The sequence below is a fragment of the Rhineura floridana genome, chromosome 2 (assembly GCF_030035675.1).
Source record: "Rhineura floridana isolate rRhiFlo1 chromosome 2, rRhiFlo1.hap2, whole genome shotgun sequence".
NCBI lineage: Eukaryota > Metazoa > Chordata > Lepidosauria > Squamata > Rhineuridae > Rhineura > Rhineura floridana.
In genome coordinates, this window is record NC_084481.1 from 177,949,065 (window position 1) to 177,967,604 (window position 18,540).

Genomic DNA, 18,540 nt, shown 5'->3' on the forward strand with positions numbered 1-18,540 from the left:
TTAAAATACATCTTTTAAAAAACAATTTAAAAAACAATTTAAAAAACAATTTAAAAAACAATTTAAAACACAATTTAAAAATTTAAAACAATATAGAACACATGCTAAAATGCCTGGGAGAAGAGGAAAGTCTTGACCTGGCACAGAAAAGATAACAGTGTTGGTGCCAGGCGCACCTCGTCAACAAGATCATTCCATAATTTGGGGACCACCACTGAGAAGGCCCTCTCCCTTGTTGCCATTCTCCGAGCTTCCCTCAGAGCAGGCACCTGGAGGAGGGCCTTTGATCTTGAATGTAGTGTACGGGTGGGTTCGTATCAGGAGAGGCGTTCCATCAGGTATTGTGGTCCCAAGCCGTGTAAGGCTTTATAGGTCAATACCAGCACCTTGAATCAAGCTCGGAAACATAAAGGCAGCCAGTGCAAGCCGGCCAGAATCGGTTTTATATGTTCGGACCGTCTGGTCCCTGTTCCCATCTGGCCACTGCATTTTGCACAAGCTGAATTTTCCGAACCATCTTCAAAGGAAGCCCCACGTAGAGTGCATTGCAGTAATCTAACTTGGAGGTTACCAGAGCATGGACAACTGAAGCCAGGTTATCCCTGTCCAGATAGGGACATAGTTGGGCCACCAACCGAAGTTGGTAGAAGGCACTCTGTGCCACTAAGGCTACCTGAGCCTCAAGTGACAGAGATGATTCTAGGAGAACCCCCAAGCTACAAACCTGCTCCTTCAGGGGGAGTGCAACCCTATCCAGGACAGGTTGGACATCCACCATCCGGATTGGGCTGTGAAAGACCAACCCAAATTGTGTTTGCATTTTGACAAATCGGTAAGGGAGTACAATATCTCAGAGAGGAGGTCAGCTCCCCTGGTCCCCTGGTGCATTCACTATACCTGCCCAATTTCCCTGTTTTTTAAAGTTTGATAGAAATATCTGTTGGCTATAGATAAGTTCTTAAACCACTAGTTTTTTTTGCCTATTAGTGAATTTATTTGTAATAGTTTATAACCTCATACTCCTTTTCTCATAAAATGTTCCATTTGTGCCACCATCCACTGTTTACCAATTCATATTTTTAAACCTTCAGATTCAATGAAACGCAAGGTACAGTCACAGAATACCATACTAAAACATAAGATTGGTTAGATACTCTATGCCAGCCTTTCCCAACAAGTGTGCCTCCAGATGTTGTTGGACCACAATTCCCATCTTTCTTGACCATTGGCAATGCTGGCTGAGGCTGATGGGAGTTGTGGTCCAACAACATCTGGAGGTACACTGGTTGGGAAAGGCTGCTCTATGCAATGAGTAACCAGTCAGTAGTTCCTCTTTTATTAGTATATTATATTTTTGTAAGTGTCACGCCACCCATGGAAGGGGCAGGGGTAGTTTTGGAGACTCTAGGAGGGGAAGAGATCCAGTGTCTAATGATGCAGGGGGGCTATGGCAACCCATGGGTGATGGGGTTGGCAAGAGGGTGGGGGGACATCTAGAGGGACCTGGCAGAGGGGATGGAGAGATCCTATGTGGCTCCTGGCAGAGGGGGTGAGGGGAGGCCTTGGGGATGCTGTAGGGTGGGGTGTAGGCAGGGTTGGCAAGCAAAGCAAGCAAGGGGTGGCAGCCCCTATTAGTTAGCATAAGATTCTGTGTGTAGCGGAGGCAGGAGAGTTAAACAGCAATAAAGATATGATGCATGTGCTTTCATCTGCTAGGGACCTTCTCCTAGGTGGGAGCAGTTACGGCAGTTTGCATAACCTTATGAAAGTTCAAATGCTCAAACAAGACAAAGATATGGAAAGAAGAGGAGAAAGTAGAGTGATTTGGTCAAGTTAACAGTTAATAATCACAAATAGTCAGAAATTCCAGTTAGGTATTATCTCCAGGCAGCACTGCTTTATGAAACTGAAGTTGTGTTGCTTGGATAGAGAGAGAAGATGGTTTTAAAGAGGAGTAAAAGGTGGTTTAGTACAGTCATAATTTTTGTATAGTGCCATTTTATTTCTGTTAGGCATTATTGTCTCTCCTTAGTTTTAAGCTGTTAAATAGATTAGCCTATTTGTATTGTTTTATGTTTGTTTATTTATTTAAACAATTTATATGCCACTTAATCATTTATATTTCTGAGCAGTATCCATAAAAGCATATATAAATGCATGGATTTAATTTCTCTATTTGTTGACATTATGGTTAATGCTGCTTTGAATGATCATATTTATTGTTCATTTGATATGTTACAAGCCACTTTGTGCATAATTTTGTGGGCAAGTAGCATACAAATAGATTATTATTAGTGGCACACCCTAGCATTTCATTTGTCACATTATAGTCTCTGGTTAAAGAGGTTTTTCAGGTTTTTGATGAACTATAAAACCCTGCAAAATTGCTGTTATGACCAGACACAATAATCTGATGAATAGCGCACAACAGGCAAAAATGGTTCTCTCCTGTCACCTTCAATTCTCTCAGAAAGTTATTGGCTCTCTTAGCTCGACCTCTTTCTATAATACAGAAAACATTTTTTAAAAAATACAAAGCTAACTGATGAGATTATCTAAATCCTTTAATCCTATTATTTTTTGAGCTAGACATTTGGTACTATTCTTGAGTTTGAAGAATTGAACACATTATAAGTTGGGTAGCCTAGCTGAATAGTGAAGAGGGTCTAATATGTTTGTATTTTCTAGAAAATATGATTTCACAAGATGCAAACAGCAGTCCTGACAATATATTCTGACACCTATATGACAGGTAGCAGTGGAATCAAAACAGTGTGGTATCCCTTATCCTTCCAAGCAACTCAAAACGATACAATAATTAATGGTACTGAAAGCAGCTGGGAGTTCTATGAAAATCAAGTGTAATTGCCCACAGGGCATCCACCAAAATGAACAATGGTGCAAGAACTTGATGCAAAAATAGTGCCATTCTCGCTAGCAGCTGACTATTTCAGGTGAAAGTTATGTGTATATGAACGTTTGCAGATCGGGGGGGGGGATCTAGGAGAGGCTCTCTATCAGAAGACGGATGGTGATTTTCACCAATTTTCAATTCCTTCTGCAGCTTCTGGATAATCACACAACCCTCTGGAACTACTTTTCAGGGGGCACAGAGGACTGCAAGGAGAAAATGACAAAGACCTGCAGCCCAACCCATTTCCTTAGCTTATTATACTCCTGGCATGAAGATACACCAGACATGATGATATTCACTCAAGAGAAAACCTCAAGGCCTTTGTTTTAAGACTCTGTAATAAAAAAGAACATATGCAGTCATGTTTATTTTCCCCTTCAACTATCGGGAGTTTCCATTGTGCTTATGCAAAAAAAAAAAAAAAATTTGCTTAATTACTTTGATTAACAAGGGGTTATTTTGTAGTTCGGATCCCTGATTAAGGTAAGCATTTGTGTACATTTTAATTGAACAATGCAGCCTAGCAAACCATGCATAGTGATTTAATTATCAGGTAAGGAAAATCAGTTTGGAAATCTGAAAAAGAGTTTACTCAATTGAAGCAATGCTTCAGTTTGTATAGTCAAGGACTTCTGACTTCTGGCCATAGGCCCTCAAGTAACCTTGGAGGATGGACATATTATGCTTTAAGTCGAGGGCGGGGAATAGTTGGCCCACTAGATGTTGCTGAACTAACCACTAGGCATGTTTGCTGATGGGAGTTGTAGTTTAGCAGCATCTAGAGGACCTAAGGTTCCCCACCCCAATTATAAGTATTAAAACAAGCATCTCAGAACATCTTATCAGTGAGAATGAATTTTCTTGTTAACAGGAAAAAAATATTAATACTACACAACCAATAGTAGTTTAGAATTTCTAGCACATTTCAAGAGTTCAAAGACCTATACATACATTCACTGAAGCCCTCTTCATACATGACTCACTCAAAGAGGCAACATGTATTCAGAGGGGCTGCAGGTCTGTGTGTTTATTATTAAATTTTATTTATTATTATTATTAAATGTATATTCTACACCTTCCTCCGAAGAAGCCCAGGGCAGCAAACATATCAATAAAAAATACAATTAAAACTTCTAAAAACAGTTAAAAAGCAGCCTTCTAAAACAATTAAAAGCAACTTTCTAAAAACAGTGAAATCTCCTAAAAGCAACCACTTACTCTCAAACTAATAATTTCTGGGCTGCTAGGGACAGGGCTTTCAGCCATCAAATGCCTGGGAAAGCAGGAATATTTTAAATTTCTGCTAAAAGTTAATAGTGAGGGAGACTTGATGCACATCAGGGAGGGCATTCCACAAATGGGGGACCAGCACCGAGAACACCCTGCCATGGGTCAGTGCCAACTGGGCAGCCTCCAGTGGTGGCACAACCAGCAGGGCTTCCCCTGATGATCGTAGGTTCCAAGATGGTTGATACTGGGGAAGATGGGGTTTTTTAGGTACTTGAGTCCCAAGTCATTCAGAGCCTTGTATGCTAGTACTAATACCTTGAATTGGGCCCAGTAGCTCACTGGCAGCCAGTGCAGTGCCTTCAGGACTGGTGATACATGGTCCCATCGAACTGCCCCACTTACCAACCTAACAGATGCATTCAGCACTAACTTCAAGGTCTGCCCCACACGGAGCACATTACAGTAGTCCAGACAGGAGGTCACTAGAGCATGGACAACTGAGGCCAGGCTATCCCAATCCAGGAATGACCATAGCTGGCAAGCAAGCCCAAGCTGGGTCAACATTGTTATCTTTTTGGTGCCAGATCAAGACTTTCCTTTTCTCCCAGGCATTCTAACAGCATGTGCTGAGCTCTGACTCCAGGTCTTTTGCCTTGTTTATCTGTGCTTCATGGTTTTAAACTTTGTATGGTTTTAAAAATTGTATATTTGTTTTTAATGTTCAATGTTTTTAATTTTTGTAAATCGCTCAGAGAGCTTTGGCTATGGGGCGGTATATAAATGAAATAAATAAATAAATAAATAAATAGGCACTCCTAGCCAATGAAACCACTTGAAACTCCAGTGACACATGCAGGAGCACGTGCAGGCTATGACCGTTCCTTCAGGGGGAGTACAACCTCCTCTAAAATAATCTACATCTAATTCCCATCCACAGCATCTTCATCTTATCAAGATTCAGCCTCAGTTGATTGGCCCCCATCCACTCCATCACTGCTTCCAGACACTGGTCCAACACTTTCACAGCATCTCCTGATTGCAATGGAAACATGGAAATTCCTACCGTGAATTTCTATTCCCGGGGGTTCCTGGAGGACAGTTATTGGCCTTGGGAATGGCGCCTCCCTCTGGGTCAGCAGGCAGGGTCCACTTCAGATGACTTCACCCTAGGGGAGGGGCCATCCTGCTCTCTCCAGACCGGCTGGACAAGCAAGATCACCCCTTCACACAAACCCAGATCACCTGACTTGAGTGTCAGAGTCCATCCTTCTGACGTTTCCTGACTTGAACAGAAACTGAAGAGAGGAGTAGAAATTGCCAGGAAATCCCTAGGTGGCCCTAACTACCACCCCACATGTAGGACGCTGGCAGAAGCCACTAACCCCCTACCTGCATAGACCGAAAACCCCAGAATGAAGCATCAGGGATTGTCCTCCAGGAACCCTGGGGAATAGAAATTTATGGTAAGAGTTTCCATTTTCCCCCAGAGGTTTCTGGAGGCCAATCATTGGCCTTGGGACATACCAGAGCCCTTAAACAGGGTGGGATTCCAGTAATGCAGGTCACATCTTAACCACCCTCTGCAAGACTCTCCACCCGAAGGCTGCATCAACAGAGGCCCACGAATCAACTTTATAGTGTCTAGCGAAGGTGTGAACAGAAGCCCATCTTGCTGCCCTACAAATGTCTAGTATGGGAAAGCTACCCTTGTATACTGCTGATGTAGAAGCCCCCCTCAAAGAATATACTGTTAAACCCCCAGGGGGAGATTTTCCCAAAGACTGGTAGGCTTGAACTATCGCCTCCTTAAGCCAGCAGGAAATTGAGGAGGGGGAAGCCTTGCCTCCTTGGGAGGTCCCTCCAAAAGATACAAACAGTGCTTCCAATTTTCTAAACCCTGACGTCCTGTCCAGGTAGAAAGGCAGAGCCCTACACACATCCAGAGTGTGCCATGCCTTCTCCTTAGGGGAAGAAGGATTTGGGGGAAATGACAGCAAAACCACCTCCTGAGCCCTGTGAAAGAGCGAGTTGATTTTAGGAATGAAGGAGGGGTCTGTCCTCAAGAACACCCTACCCGTGTGAAAGATACACAACTGAGCATCAGAAGAGAGAGCCCTGAGCTCTGACATCCGCCGAGCCTAGGTAATTGCCACCAGGAACACTGTCTTCAGGGTAACTTTAAACTGCACGTGGCTAGTGGTTCAAAAGGAGGACCCTTGAGCACCGTAAGGACCCAATTGAGGTTCCATGAGGGGAAACGATGGACCACCGGGGGATTCCTCAGGCCCATCCCCCTGATAAACCGTTTAAAGAGTGGATGTGAAGAAACTAAAAAATCTCACCTGCATCCTAAAATACTGCTAATGGCTGCTGCCTGTTGTTTAATTGTGTTGGTCCAAACCTGACTGCAGAAACCCCAGGATATCTGCAATGTTCCTGGAAGATGGGTCCCTCCCCCTCACCTGACACCAGATAAGGAAGACCCACCATGTAGAACAGTCTGGTTAGTTGAAGCCTTTCTGGAGGCTAGTAAAGTATCCAACACAGCCCCTGAAAAACCCAGCTCCTTCAACCAGAGCCGCTCAACCGCCATGCTGTCAGTTGAAAGAGTTCTGGCCTGGGATAAACCACTGGGCCCTGCCTCAACAGGTCCTCCCTGTGAGGCAGCATCCATGGTCTCCTTCAGGCCAGGTGCATTATTTCTGGGAACCATGGCCTTCTTGGCCAAAAGGGTGCTATCAGAATCACCTCTGCCCTCAACATTCCGATTCTCCTGAATGTTTGTAGTAAGAGATTGAAGGGGGGAAAGGCATACAGTAAGCCCTCCGGCCAATCCACCACTAAGACATCCACTCCCTGTGTCCTTTGGGTCTGATACTGAGAGAAGAACCGGACTACCTGGGCATTGTGAGTATCTGCAAAGAGGTGGATGATCGGGCAACCAAAACGCTTGGTCACCTGGTGAAAAACCTCCGGATGCAACTGCCACTCCAAGTTGGAGATCATGGTCTGACTAAGCCAGTCCGCCTTCACATTCTGAAGTCCCGCCACATGTTCCGCCCACAGGTGTAGCTCTGCCCAGTTGAAGATGTGCTGTGCCTCTTCCATCAGGGTCCTCGACCTGGTCCCTCCCTGATGATTGAGATATGCTTTCGAAGAAATGCTGTCGGTCCGAAGAAGAACATAGCAGCCTCGGATGTGCAGAGCAAAAGTCAGCAAAGCTAGCTTCACTGCCCAAAGATCTAGCCAGCTGATGCTTTGTTTGGTTTCGCTGGTCGACCATGTACCTTGAGCCACATGTGTCTCCAAGTGTGCTCCCCAGCCCAACATGCTGGTGTCCGTCATCACCACTTTGTGAACTGGGGAGTGTAGACTCACCCCCTGTGTCAGTCCAGCCACCACCTCAATTGTTGGCGTAGGGTTGGTGAAACTGATATCAACATGTGTTTCGACTGGGAGATCTGGAGTTGAAATGGAATTAACCTTTGGAGTAATGGGCAGGAGTGGAACCGGGACCAGCTTACTAAGTCCTGACAGGATACCAGTATGCCTTGTAGCTTGGCTAATGTCATCAAGTCTGCTGACTCCAATGCGAACGCCTTCTGCGTTAAGAGTCTGAATCTTGGAGACCCTCTCTTCACTGAGCCGGAAGTTCCTTGAGTCTATCACCACCCCCAGATGCGAAATCACGTGTGATGGTACCAACATGCTCTTGTCCAAGTTTACCACAAACCCATGCCTCTGAAGGCACTCCAGATTGGTTTCCACATCCTTCTGGCACTGAACTCTTGATGGTGCCCTGACCAGTAGGTTGTCTAGATAAGGGTGTACCCTCACCTCCAGCGTTCTCAGATGCGCCACCAGAGCCACCAGGACCTTTGTGACAATCCTGGGGGAGGAGGTGAGCCCAAAGGGAAGTGCCCTGTACTGAAAATGGCTCTGACCGTAGGAGAAGCGCAGGAATCTTCTGTGCTCCCTGTGGATAGGAATATGAAGATATGCCTCTGACACATCTATGGACGTCATCCAGTCATTCTGACAGATGACCTCCGAGATGGACTTTAGCGTTTCCATCCGGAAGCATTTGTAGGCCACTTGAGATCACGTATCGCTCTGGTACTCCCATTTTTTTTTCAAAACTAGAAAGAAAATGGAATACACCCCCTTCCCCTGTTCCTGACTCAGGACATGTTCTATTGCTTGTATCGCCAATAGGTGACTGATGGCCACTGTAAAGTTCTGATGTTTGTGTGGATTCCTGGACCTTGGTGTGGCTATGAATCTCTCCCTTGGTTGTTTGGAGAACTCCAAGGAGTATCTGTAAGAAACAGTTTTGAGAACCCATCTGTCTGTTGTTGTTTCTGCCCACACGTGTACAAACTGAAGAAGCCTGCCCCCAATGGCTCCCTGTGGGACTGGAGATGTGGCGTCATAGCGACTGGTCCTTCTTTGCTCCTTTCTGGAATTTGTTTCCAGAAGAGTAGGTGGTGTGTCGTGTGTGAGATGGATGCTCCTGAAGGTTTGTCCAACTTCCCCCAGCATGTAGCCTCCAGAGGAATGCTGTTTGCTATAAGGTCTGAAGTTCCGAAAGGATTGTTGCTGCCTGTACTTGCGGTCATTCTTCTTGGCATTCGGGAGGGCTTTCTGTTTGTCTCTTGTTTCCACCAGCACCTTATCCAGAGGGTCCCCAAATAACCTGGACCCTCTAAAGGGGTAACTTGCCAAATGACTCTGGGAGCCAGGATCCACCTCCCAGCTTCGTAGCCAGACGTTCCGATGTGCTACTGTGCTGGCTGCCATTGCTGTAGCATTGAACTGCAGGGCATCCCTGGAAGCATCTGCTTGAAAGTCTGATGCTATAGAGATTTTCTTCAGCCCGTCCTTAATGTCTTTGGGAACATCCTCTCTGGACGCGAGCTCCTCTGCCCAGAGCATGCAAGCCCTTGCCATCATTGATGTAGCTGCAGAAGCCCGGAATGCAGCTGCCTCCACTTCAAAGTCCCTTCTCAGTGCCACTTCCACATGCTTGTCGCAAGAGTCTCTGGGGCCCCCTTCTCCCTCCGACGGAATGATTGATGATGAAGATAAGGCAGCCACGGGTGGGTCCACAGCGGGAGTTCTCAACTGTTCCATCACTTTGACTGGGAAGGAGTAGTGCTTGTCAACAAGCCCGTGTTGGTTTATGTTTTGTGGGATTCGCCCATTCCTGCTTCCACAAAACATGAAAGGAATCTGGAAAGGGAAGGCTGGCCATTCATGGTCGACCCCCCGGAAAAGCAGATCTGGAACCTTTTGAAGTAGAGGGTGTTGACATTTCCAGGTTCTTCTCATTTTCTTCAGCGAGTTCCAGGATCCGCCTAGCCTTAGCTACTAAGGGTGGAAAAAATTCAGCCCGGAAAAGCCTGCCCTTGGAAGGCGGGGCTTCCAGCTCTTCCTCTGAAAGCTCCACCTCCTCCATGTTCTCCGACGAATACTGCCCCTCTGAATCTGAAAGTAGCCCCAAAGTCACCACTGCCTTACTATGTCTCTTTTTCTTAACCCTTTCCCCCTTGGTTTTGTGTTTAGACTTAGAAGAGCATTTGTGGCCCTTGCCGTGGCTCTTCTTTGGCTCTGGGGATGACTGGAAAGATGAGAGGGGGGAATGGTGGGAGGAGAAGGGGGAGGAAGAGGAGGAAGAAACTGGGGAAGGGGACCTAGCTCACCCTCCTCTTTGCCTGAGCCCTCTTCTAGGAAGGCTTCCTCATTTTCTTTTCACAAGTGGGGGGCATTGGGCTGTAAGGAACTGGGTCGCAATGCACAGAGGTGCCATGGAGGAGGCGGATCTAGGCTTCCTCTCGGAGGAGCCTGAGGCCTCCAGCCACAGCCTTATCTGGCTGGCCAGGAGGGGTGTGGCCAGGTTTTGGCACCAAACACGTGCAACCAGCAAATGGAGGAGGTGAGTGATGATTTTTTGCTTTTCCCAGGGGAATAAGAGTTCCCTAAATTCCTGCATTGGGTGAAGGGCATAGTGGCCAAGGAAGTACAGGGAATACACCTGATCTTATGGTGAGTGTTGGGGGGGGCTGATAAAACTGATCTTCCTTCCGCAGCTGAGAAATTGAGCTTCTCCACTCAAAGTGCGGTCAGGGGAAAAGTCTCATCGGCACAGCAGCAGCCACCACTTGTCCGGGTAGCAGTTGAGCCTCTGAGAGGAAGAGATGCGTCCCGCTGCAAAAAGTCTCCCTCCTCGCGCCGATGCACCTAAGTGAATCCCTGCCCCTGCGCTAACCTAAGGACGCCTGGCGGGGGGGAAAGGGAGGGCAGAAGAAGAAAGAGAAAAAAATGATAAAAGGGTGAAGTTTTAAAACTGAAACTGCTGAGCTTATGGAGCTCAGCAGGACCCAACCGAACGTTGCAGCAAGCAGGGCCGATCTGGAGAGAGCAGGATGTCCCCTCCCCCACAGCAAAGTCATCTGAAGTGGACCCTGCCTGCTGACCCAGAGGGAGGCACCATTCCCAAGGCCAATGACTGTCCTCCAGGAACCTCTGGGGAATGGAGAGATAGAGCTGTGTGTCATCAGCATACTGATTGCACCATACTCTAAATCCCTGGATGACAGTTCTGAATGGTTTTACAGAGATGTCGAATAGCATAGGAAACAGAATAGACCCTTGTGGGACCCCACAATTCAAAAACCATGGGGCCGAGCAACAGTCTCCTAATACTACTTTCTGGTAGCAACCATCCAAGTGGGAACAGAACTACTGTAATACAGTTCCTCCAACTCCCACCTCCTTGTGTCGCTCCAGAAGGGCCTCACAGCCAGTAGTACCAGAAGCCGCTGAGAAGTCAAGGAGAACTAACAGAATCGGATTGGCCCTATCTGTCTCCTAGTAAAGGTAATCAATCAGGGTGACCAAGGCTGTTTTGATACCAAACCCAGGCCTGAAACCAGACAGGAATGGATCTAGTCTGCTTCCTCCAGGCATTCCTGCAGCTGGCTGGCCATCATCCTCTTGACCACCTTGCTCAGGAAAGGAATATTAGAGATTGGACAGTAGTTTTCTAAAACCTCTGGATCCAGGGAGAACCTCTTCAAGAGGGGTCTCAAAGAAGCAGGTACGACTCCCTCCTGTAAAGTGGCATTAACCACTCCCTGGACTCATCCAGTCAGTCCTCTCTTACTAGATTTCATCAGCCATGATGGGCAGGGATAAAGAGGGCACACTGCCGGTCTCACCACCACCAGCGTCCTGTCCAATCTTTGGACTGCAACAACTGAAACTGATTCCACACAGTGAAATTTGATGGTGCTCCAGGAACCTCTAATGGACCTGAAGCAGTTTTGGTATCAGGTTCAACTCAGATCTGAGTGATATCGCCCTCAAAGTGATTAGCAAATCTCTCACAGCAATGACTAATCCATTGCCAATGGCACAAAACTGGTCTAGACCAACTGTTTTACTACCCTAAACAGCTCTGCTGGGCAATTCACCAAAGCTGCAACAGAGGCCAGGAGATATATGTTTGCTGCCACTGCCCTATGGTAGGAACGGCTGTGTACTCATACCTCTATTCCAGCCTTTCCCAACCAGTGTGCCTCCAGATGTTGTTGGACCACAACTCCCATCAGCCTCAGCCAGCATTGCCAATGGTCAGGAAAGATGGGAGTTGTGGTCCAACAACATCTGGAGGCACACTGGTTGGGAAAGGCTGCTCTATTCAGTCAGATTTGCAATGGGACTTCTGCAACCTGTGTTCTGGCCAGCCCGCTTCATCGCCTAGAACTCCTCAGAAAACCGAGGAGCCTCCCCCACCCGTGGCAGGAGAGGGTGCTTCAGAGGTATCCTGTCAATGGCCCTCTCCATCTTACTATCCAACAGTGAAACTAGGGCCTCAGCAGGAGCATCAGCTATGTCACCTGGAAAATTCCCCAGAGCATTCAGAAATCCCTCAATCTATGGGGATGGACTGATTTAACTGGTCCTCCAACCCCACAGGGGGCCAGAATCAGTCACTGCCAATCCAAACCTCACCAGGGAGTGATCCATCTATGTCAAAGGGGTGATACTCACCCTCCCACAACTACGGGATTCTTTCCAGCCTCCTCTGTAGCAAAAACAGACCTGCAATATGTGTTAGGTGCACTTGTACTGTGACAGGCCCATGACTGACATGGTAGCCATGAAATCCTGATCCAACCCAGACAAGGCAGAATCGGCATGGATATTGAAGTCCCCCAGAACTAGTTCCTGGGATTCTCCAACACCACACCAGAGACTTCCTCTGTCATTTCAGTCAGGGAGGTTGTTGGGCAATAGGGTGAATGGTACACCAACAAGATCCCTGTCCTGTCTCTGCAACCCAGCTCCCAAGCCCTGCTTCCAAGATGCTCACCATTTCATGCCACCACACATATTCAGGGATAATGTCTGAAGTGGGGAGCCTTTTCCGTCTTCCGCCTCCTGCATGATTTAAAACCTTGGAAGAAGAGGATTTTAAATCATGCAGAGAGCCTACACCAATGGCTACCCTCAGAAGTTCTCTCTCAACATGTAGAGGACAGGAGGAGATGCATGGTGCTCAAGATACATGGCTGAACATGCAGTGCCCCACCCATTTTGCCCGTTTGTGCAAGTAACACATGAAGAGTGTTACAACTGCTCTACAAAGCAGCTGATTATCACTATTCATGCTGCTAAAATTTACATACCACTCTCCAGCAAAAGTTCTCCAAATGGTTTACATTAACAGTGTCCCAGAGTATGGTTCGAAGGCACAAGAGGCTACCACTTCACTGATGCATGTTGCCTTGGATTTTCTTTTTTTTTTTTCAATTAATTTTTATTCAAATTTTCAAAACCAAAACAATACAAAAAGAAAAAACACAAATCCATAACTAATACAATAAAAAGAAAAAAATATATTAAAAAATTGACTTCCGATTTGTCGTAGTTCAGCTATAAGTCTATAATATATAACAAGCCTGTATCTTGATAGATTATAAAATCACCTTCCTCCAGCGGTTATCTTAATTGGTTACAAATCTCATTAACATCATATCATTTTATTCTTCCACAAAAAGTCAAAGAGAAGTTTCCAATCCTTGAGATATATGTCCATCAATTTTTTTCTAGATAAACATGTCAATTAATCCAACTCATCAAGTCTACTAAGTCCAGTAATTTCAAATCGCTCTTCTTCCATTATCCGTATTGGTTCCATCTTCCATCTTTACGCGCCCAATAATCTTGCTGTCATAGTCATATAATAAGAGTCTGATAGGAATTTCCTTTTTCACAGATATTTTCTTGCCATCAGTTCCGAACATATCACTGAAGTATTGTTGCAAAGCCGCATCTCTGTTCCTCTTTTTTATATGATACACTAGCACATCTCTTGAAGATTTTTCCATTGACACAAAACAGGGATTAATTCTGTTAGCTTTCTCCATTTCAAGTTCCATCAAATCCTTCCAGTCCAGGAATTTTTTTGAACCGATAATATCTTTATCTCCAATCTCTTCAATTCCTTCAGGGACAGCGCTGAGTTCCAAACCGTAATATTTGTCTCCAGGATCCATCACAGCCAGGAAATCCAAATCTTTTTCCATATCCATATTTAATCCAATCTCCATAGTTTGAACCTTGCCTTTAATTTCTCTTTCATCCTTTTTTGGTTTTCCAGATCCATCTTTATTCTCCTTTCTCATAGAATCCTGAATTTCTTTCAGCTCCTGTCTCATTTCGTCAAATTCAATTCTCAACGCTTGACTATTATTTCTCAGTTCTTGTTTTATTGAGTTAATCCCATTCATTATTTTCTGAAACATGTCTAAAGATAAAGTCCCTTCTTGTACATCCATAATCTTCTTAATTGTCATTCTTAAAGCCAAAGGAACAAAACTCCTTCAATTTTCAATGTCCCAAGCAAAGAGCAGTTTATTTCTTTATCCAGTTACAAAGGAGTTAATCTTTCAAACCAACTGGCGTCACACTCTAGACAGCCCTTATCTCTTATATGCCCAGGAGTGCAAAAACAGCTTTAGTTCACAGCGTCCAAATAACTAGTAGCAGAAAAAATGAGCAGATTCGTCAAAAAAAAAGTAGATCAGAAAAAATAGTCCCAGACATATATTACACAAAAGTCTTATAAATCAAAAAGAAAACCCTCATCCGTTGTAATCTTTATAATGCTATTTTCCATGTCAGCTTTTTGCAATAAAAAAAGATAGGCTATTTTTATTTTCTTCCCCCTTAGTTCCGTGAGTAAAAGAGAAGGAAAGTCTTGGCTCACCCAGGTTTTCTTAATTGCTGGTTCTTTGACAAATCTCTTTAGCTGTGTAGATAAGAAAGTAATAAGTGTAGACAGGAGAATACTTGCCTGTTAGGCCATTTTTCTTTAAAGAAAAAAAAACAGGTCACTTTTTCAGCTGAGCTAGCTGGAAATCCTCGCTCCGTCCGAGCTGCTGGAAGACCTTCTTTCACAGACAATTCTGACGAGTTCCAATCTCCAACAATCACAACAAAGCTGTGTGGGAAATCTCACGTTTCTTCCTTATCTGGAAGAAATTATCCCCAGTCAAAAAAGACCCTTCTGACTGGATTTAAAACTGAAAAAGTTCCATCCAAGACGGGAGCCATCTCAGAGGCTGCACAGGCGAAGGGATCCTCCTGGGAAGTCCCATGTTGCCTTGGATTTTCTGACAGAAGAAAGGCAGGATACAAACAGAAAATAATAATAAAGTACCATAAAATAAGACACACTAGCCCATTTCAGGCATTCCCTTGTTACACAATTAACAACTATGCAAGGGAAATAGCAGAGCAGGACCACACCAACCCCTCTTCTGCCATTAATCACATGAAGGGCAACGCCTGAGTTCTACTATGGAGCATTCATATAACCCAAAAAAAGCCTACCTGCAAAACACCACAGGCCAGAAAAATCAACAGCAAGCCAGTAAACACAGCAATGAAGCTTAAAATTCAGACAAGGCAAATGCTCTCTGGAAAAAAAGAGTTTTTGCATGCCTTCTAAAAGGCAGAGAGAGAGAAGGCATGGACAAATGAGCCTTTCATACTACTGATGGGGGCCTGAGGCTGAGGGAACAGTCACTTGCCTAAGACTATCTAGTAATATTTGAACCAAGAACTTCCTGGCTCACAGCTCAATACTCTTTGCTGCTAAACTATATAACCACTTAACTTATAAAACAATTACGTTTTTTTGTTCTGCTGAATTTAGCAAAGTGACAGTAATATTTTAAAAGAAGGGCATTTATCTTTCTTTTGTACCAATTGTGCTGCAAATTTTCTAACATGCATTTCAGCATGTTTTCTAATATATCTATGCATGGTGTCAAACAGCATTTTTATTCCATTTGAAGCAGGAGGGTGGGAATAGCTCCATTTTTTTCTAAAGAACATTGGCCAGGGAGTGAAGCATTAGTCTCTTCTGTCTCAGCTTTCTCTGTTCGTCGTCATCCTTATTTATCACATCACTGGGGTCAGCAGAGGCCAATTCTGAACGGGTGGGGATAGGAAGTGCAGGATTAGAACAATTTATCATTGTTTGTCAGGGTTGGGCTGAACTGCACATTTGTATTACATGCCATGACTGTCTGAGGTCAGAACTTTTTTCTTTCCTATCGGAGCCCTACAGCTACAGCATGACAATCTTCAAAGTCAAGATAAGAATGCAAGACAAGAAGCTTTGGCATAATTCCTCCCCCCTTAAATAGCCTCCTCTTGCACCGTTTAACAATCAGGCAGCATCAATAGCTAGTTTATATACTGGAGCATTGTATTTTTTACAACACTGTTTAAAAGGACAAGTACAATTTCAAGCTGTGCTATTAAACTTGTGTCCTAATAGCATTTGCCCCAGGTGTTAAGATGCTGCAGTGTTGATGTAGCAGTAGATTGCTGAAACTGTATGGGAATAGCTAGTGGTGCATCCCATTCTAAGTGCTTACATTATCCACCAGCGTTTAAGTGCTAGAACAGTCCATTGTACAGTATATGTATATAAAAGATAATAAACAGAAGGGTCTCCACATCAAGACAATGTGGGCCATGCTTAGGTTCCCAGCAAAAGTGGTCATGAAGCTAGGGACCCATGTTGTTAACTGAATAAGCGAGAGATTGGAAAAAAGGAGTCGGTGGCAGCACCTCAACACGCTGAAAGCAACGTGGATTGTAGATGGGTAATCTCATGGGGTGGGGATGGGGAACTGTTTCCAGCTGGAGGGCTGGATGCTATGGTCCCCCACCCCCTGCAAGCCATTTTTACCCTGTTAATCACAGGATTTTGCAAGAGTCAGCAATCCACTGATTGTCGGTGCCTTCAAAAGGCACAGGGCTTTTCAGGCATATGTAATCAGCTTTGTATTTACCTGCCCCACACCTGACTGTGGTGTAGAACAGGTACATGTAGCTTGGCCCAGAGGCCAGAGGCTCTCCACCACTGTTGTAACGGATTCAATAGATGCTGAAGCCAGTCTATGGCAGGCAGTTCTCCAATGTAACAAACAGAATAGCCGAGACACAGAATACACAGGAACTACAGCTGGCCCACAACTTTTCATTTGGCACTTCCTCAATCTGGAGTTCCCTAATTAAAGGGTTATCAGGGGTGCAAATGTGGCAGGTAGCTCCTTTTATTGGCTCAAGTACTATATGGCTCACAATGAGGGTTTTGACTAACGAGGTGAAGGCAGAGAACCTGAGCCATTTTGGGATTGCTACTGGACCAGAGAAGCAAGGGGAAAGGCTGTTTCCTCTCCCTCACAGACTCTCTTTTTTAAAAAGCTGTAAATATTTTATCAGGAATGGGGAACTGGTGCCCTTCAAAACACATGCAGCTCATGGGGCCTCTCCTCACTTCTCTTACTCTTAAAGTCATGGTATCAATTGCAGGGAGGGGTGCTGGTTCAGATTGGGACCCTAGCCTGGAGGGATGCAAGGGGGATTTAACCTTTTCCTCTGCTAAATCATATATCCACACACAATTTGCTTTAAGGAAAAAAAACCTCCCACTCACTGTGAGCTTTTTCCCTGATGCAAACTGGGGGTGCCAAGGCCCAATCTGAGCTGGGACCACAACTGGGGATGAAAGCCCCCTATATCCCCTTGGTAGGGCTTCAGTCTAGATTGGGGCTCTACTGTCTGGGGATAGTGAGAGAGAACAAAAATATACAGACAGCATGTGAGTGTGTGAGAGAGGGGGCAGGACTTGATTGGGGCTCTGGCTCTAGTACCCCTGAGGAAATGCAGCCCAGGGTGGGTGAGTTCCCCATTCCTGCCTTAGGTTAACAGATAACTTTTATGTTGGGCTCTGCTTCCTGGCTTGCCACAACTGCACATCCCAAGAAACTAGCAATGATCTATACTCTGTTCCAGAGGTTGCCAACCTTTTGCCCAGTGGGCACATTTGGAATGAAATCCTTTAGATACATCAGTCCAATGGATCAAAATTCTGTGGACTGCAGGCAGCTGTCCATGAACAAAAGAGATGAAATATAAAAATCCACGAAATCAAATGCAAAGTTAGGGTGATTGATGTGAAAGCTAGGACTCCACATATTTGTAGTCACACAAGTACAAGAACAAAATGGTGCCACATTGTTCCTTTTATGCTCAGACACTGATTTTATTCCTGAACTGATGAGTTGCTTGCAATTGCCCTTAAATGGGGAGTGTAAACTCAGAACGTTTCTCCACCCATTTTTATTTTATTTTATTTATTACATCTACATCCCACTTTTCCTCTAAGCAGCTCAAAGTGGCATACATGGGTTTCCTTCTCCCCATTTTATCTTCACAGCAACCCTGTAAGTGAGGGTAAGACACAGTGACTGGTCCACGGTCACCCAGTAACCTTCAAGGTCAAATGGGGATTTGGACCCTGGTCTCCCAGGGCCTGGTTCAACACTCTAAGCACTATGCCACACCAACACCTATGTGGTGGAGTTAGTTTCCATAACAGTTAAAAACAAACACCAGCTAGAAAATTCTTGGCTGTGAAGAGACCCAATCAAGCACTATAGCTCCTCATAGGTACTAGGGCTTTCTGTTTACTGACATATCAGGGATAAGTCTAGAAATGTCCCTCCACTGCTTAAGAAGCAGTGCTTCCAGCAGTTCACTGAATGGGGAATTTCATGCTTGCCAGGGATATCCCACATAGCTTTTAATTGTGCCGTACACCACAATCTTTATTCCAATCATCCCCCTCAGGATACCCTCCAGCCACTATCATTTTCATTGCACTGATTCTGACATTTCATGGATTGTGCCAGATCCAGTTCAACACAACCCCCATTTTAGTAGGATAGCGACCTGTAGATGGGAGCCTTGATCACTACTATATCTAAAGATGGGATGGGAAATCTGCAGCCCTCCAGATGTTGTGG

At 45.0% G+C, this 18,540-nt stretch overlaps 1 protein-coding gene across 7 annotated transcripts in view; it reads right to left on the minus strand.

Moving 5' to 3' along the window:
- STXBP6 (syntaxin binding protein 6) overlaps positions 1–18,540 on the minus strand; it is a 205,574-nt gene that overhangs the window by 97,798 nt on the left and 89,236 nt on the right. Inside the window, exons 1-2 of one of the 7 annotated variants that reach the window (XM_061611529.1) lie at positions 15,047–15,099; positions 13,025–14,826 (exon numbers count right to left, since the gene is read on the minus strand). The exons of 5 other annotated variants lie outside the window; for them this stretch is intronic. In XM_061611529.1, coding sequence (XP_061467513.1) covers positions 13,312–14,007 — 696 coding nt within the window. In that variant the 5' untranslated portion in view covers positions 14,008–14,826; positions 15,047–15,099 and the 3' untranslated portion in view covers positions 13,025–13,311. Of the gene's footprint in view, positions 1–13,024; positions 14,827–15,046; positions 15,100–18,540 lie in introns of those variants that run through there. One more of the 7 variants, XM_061611528.1, reaches the window with a different exon arrangement.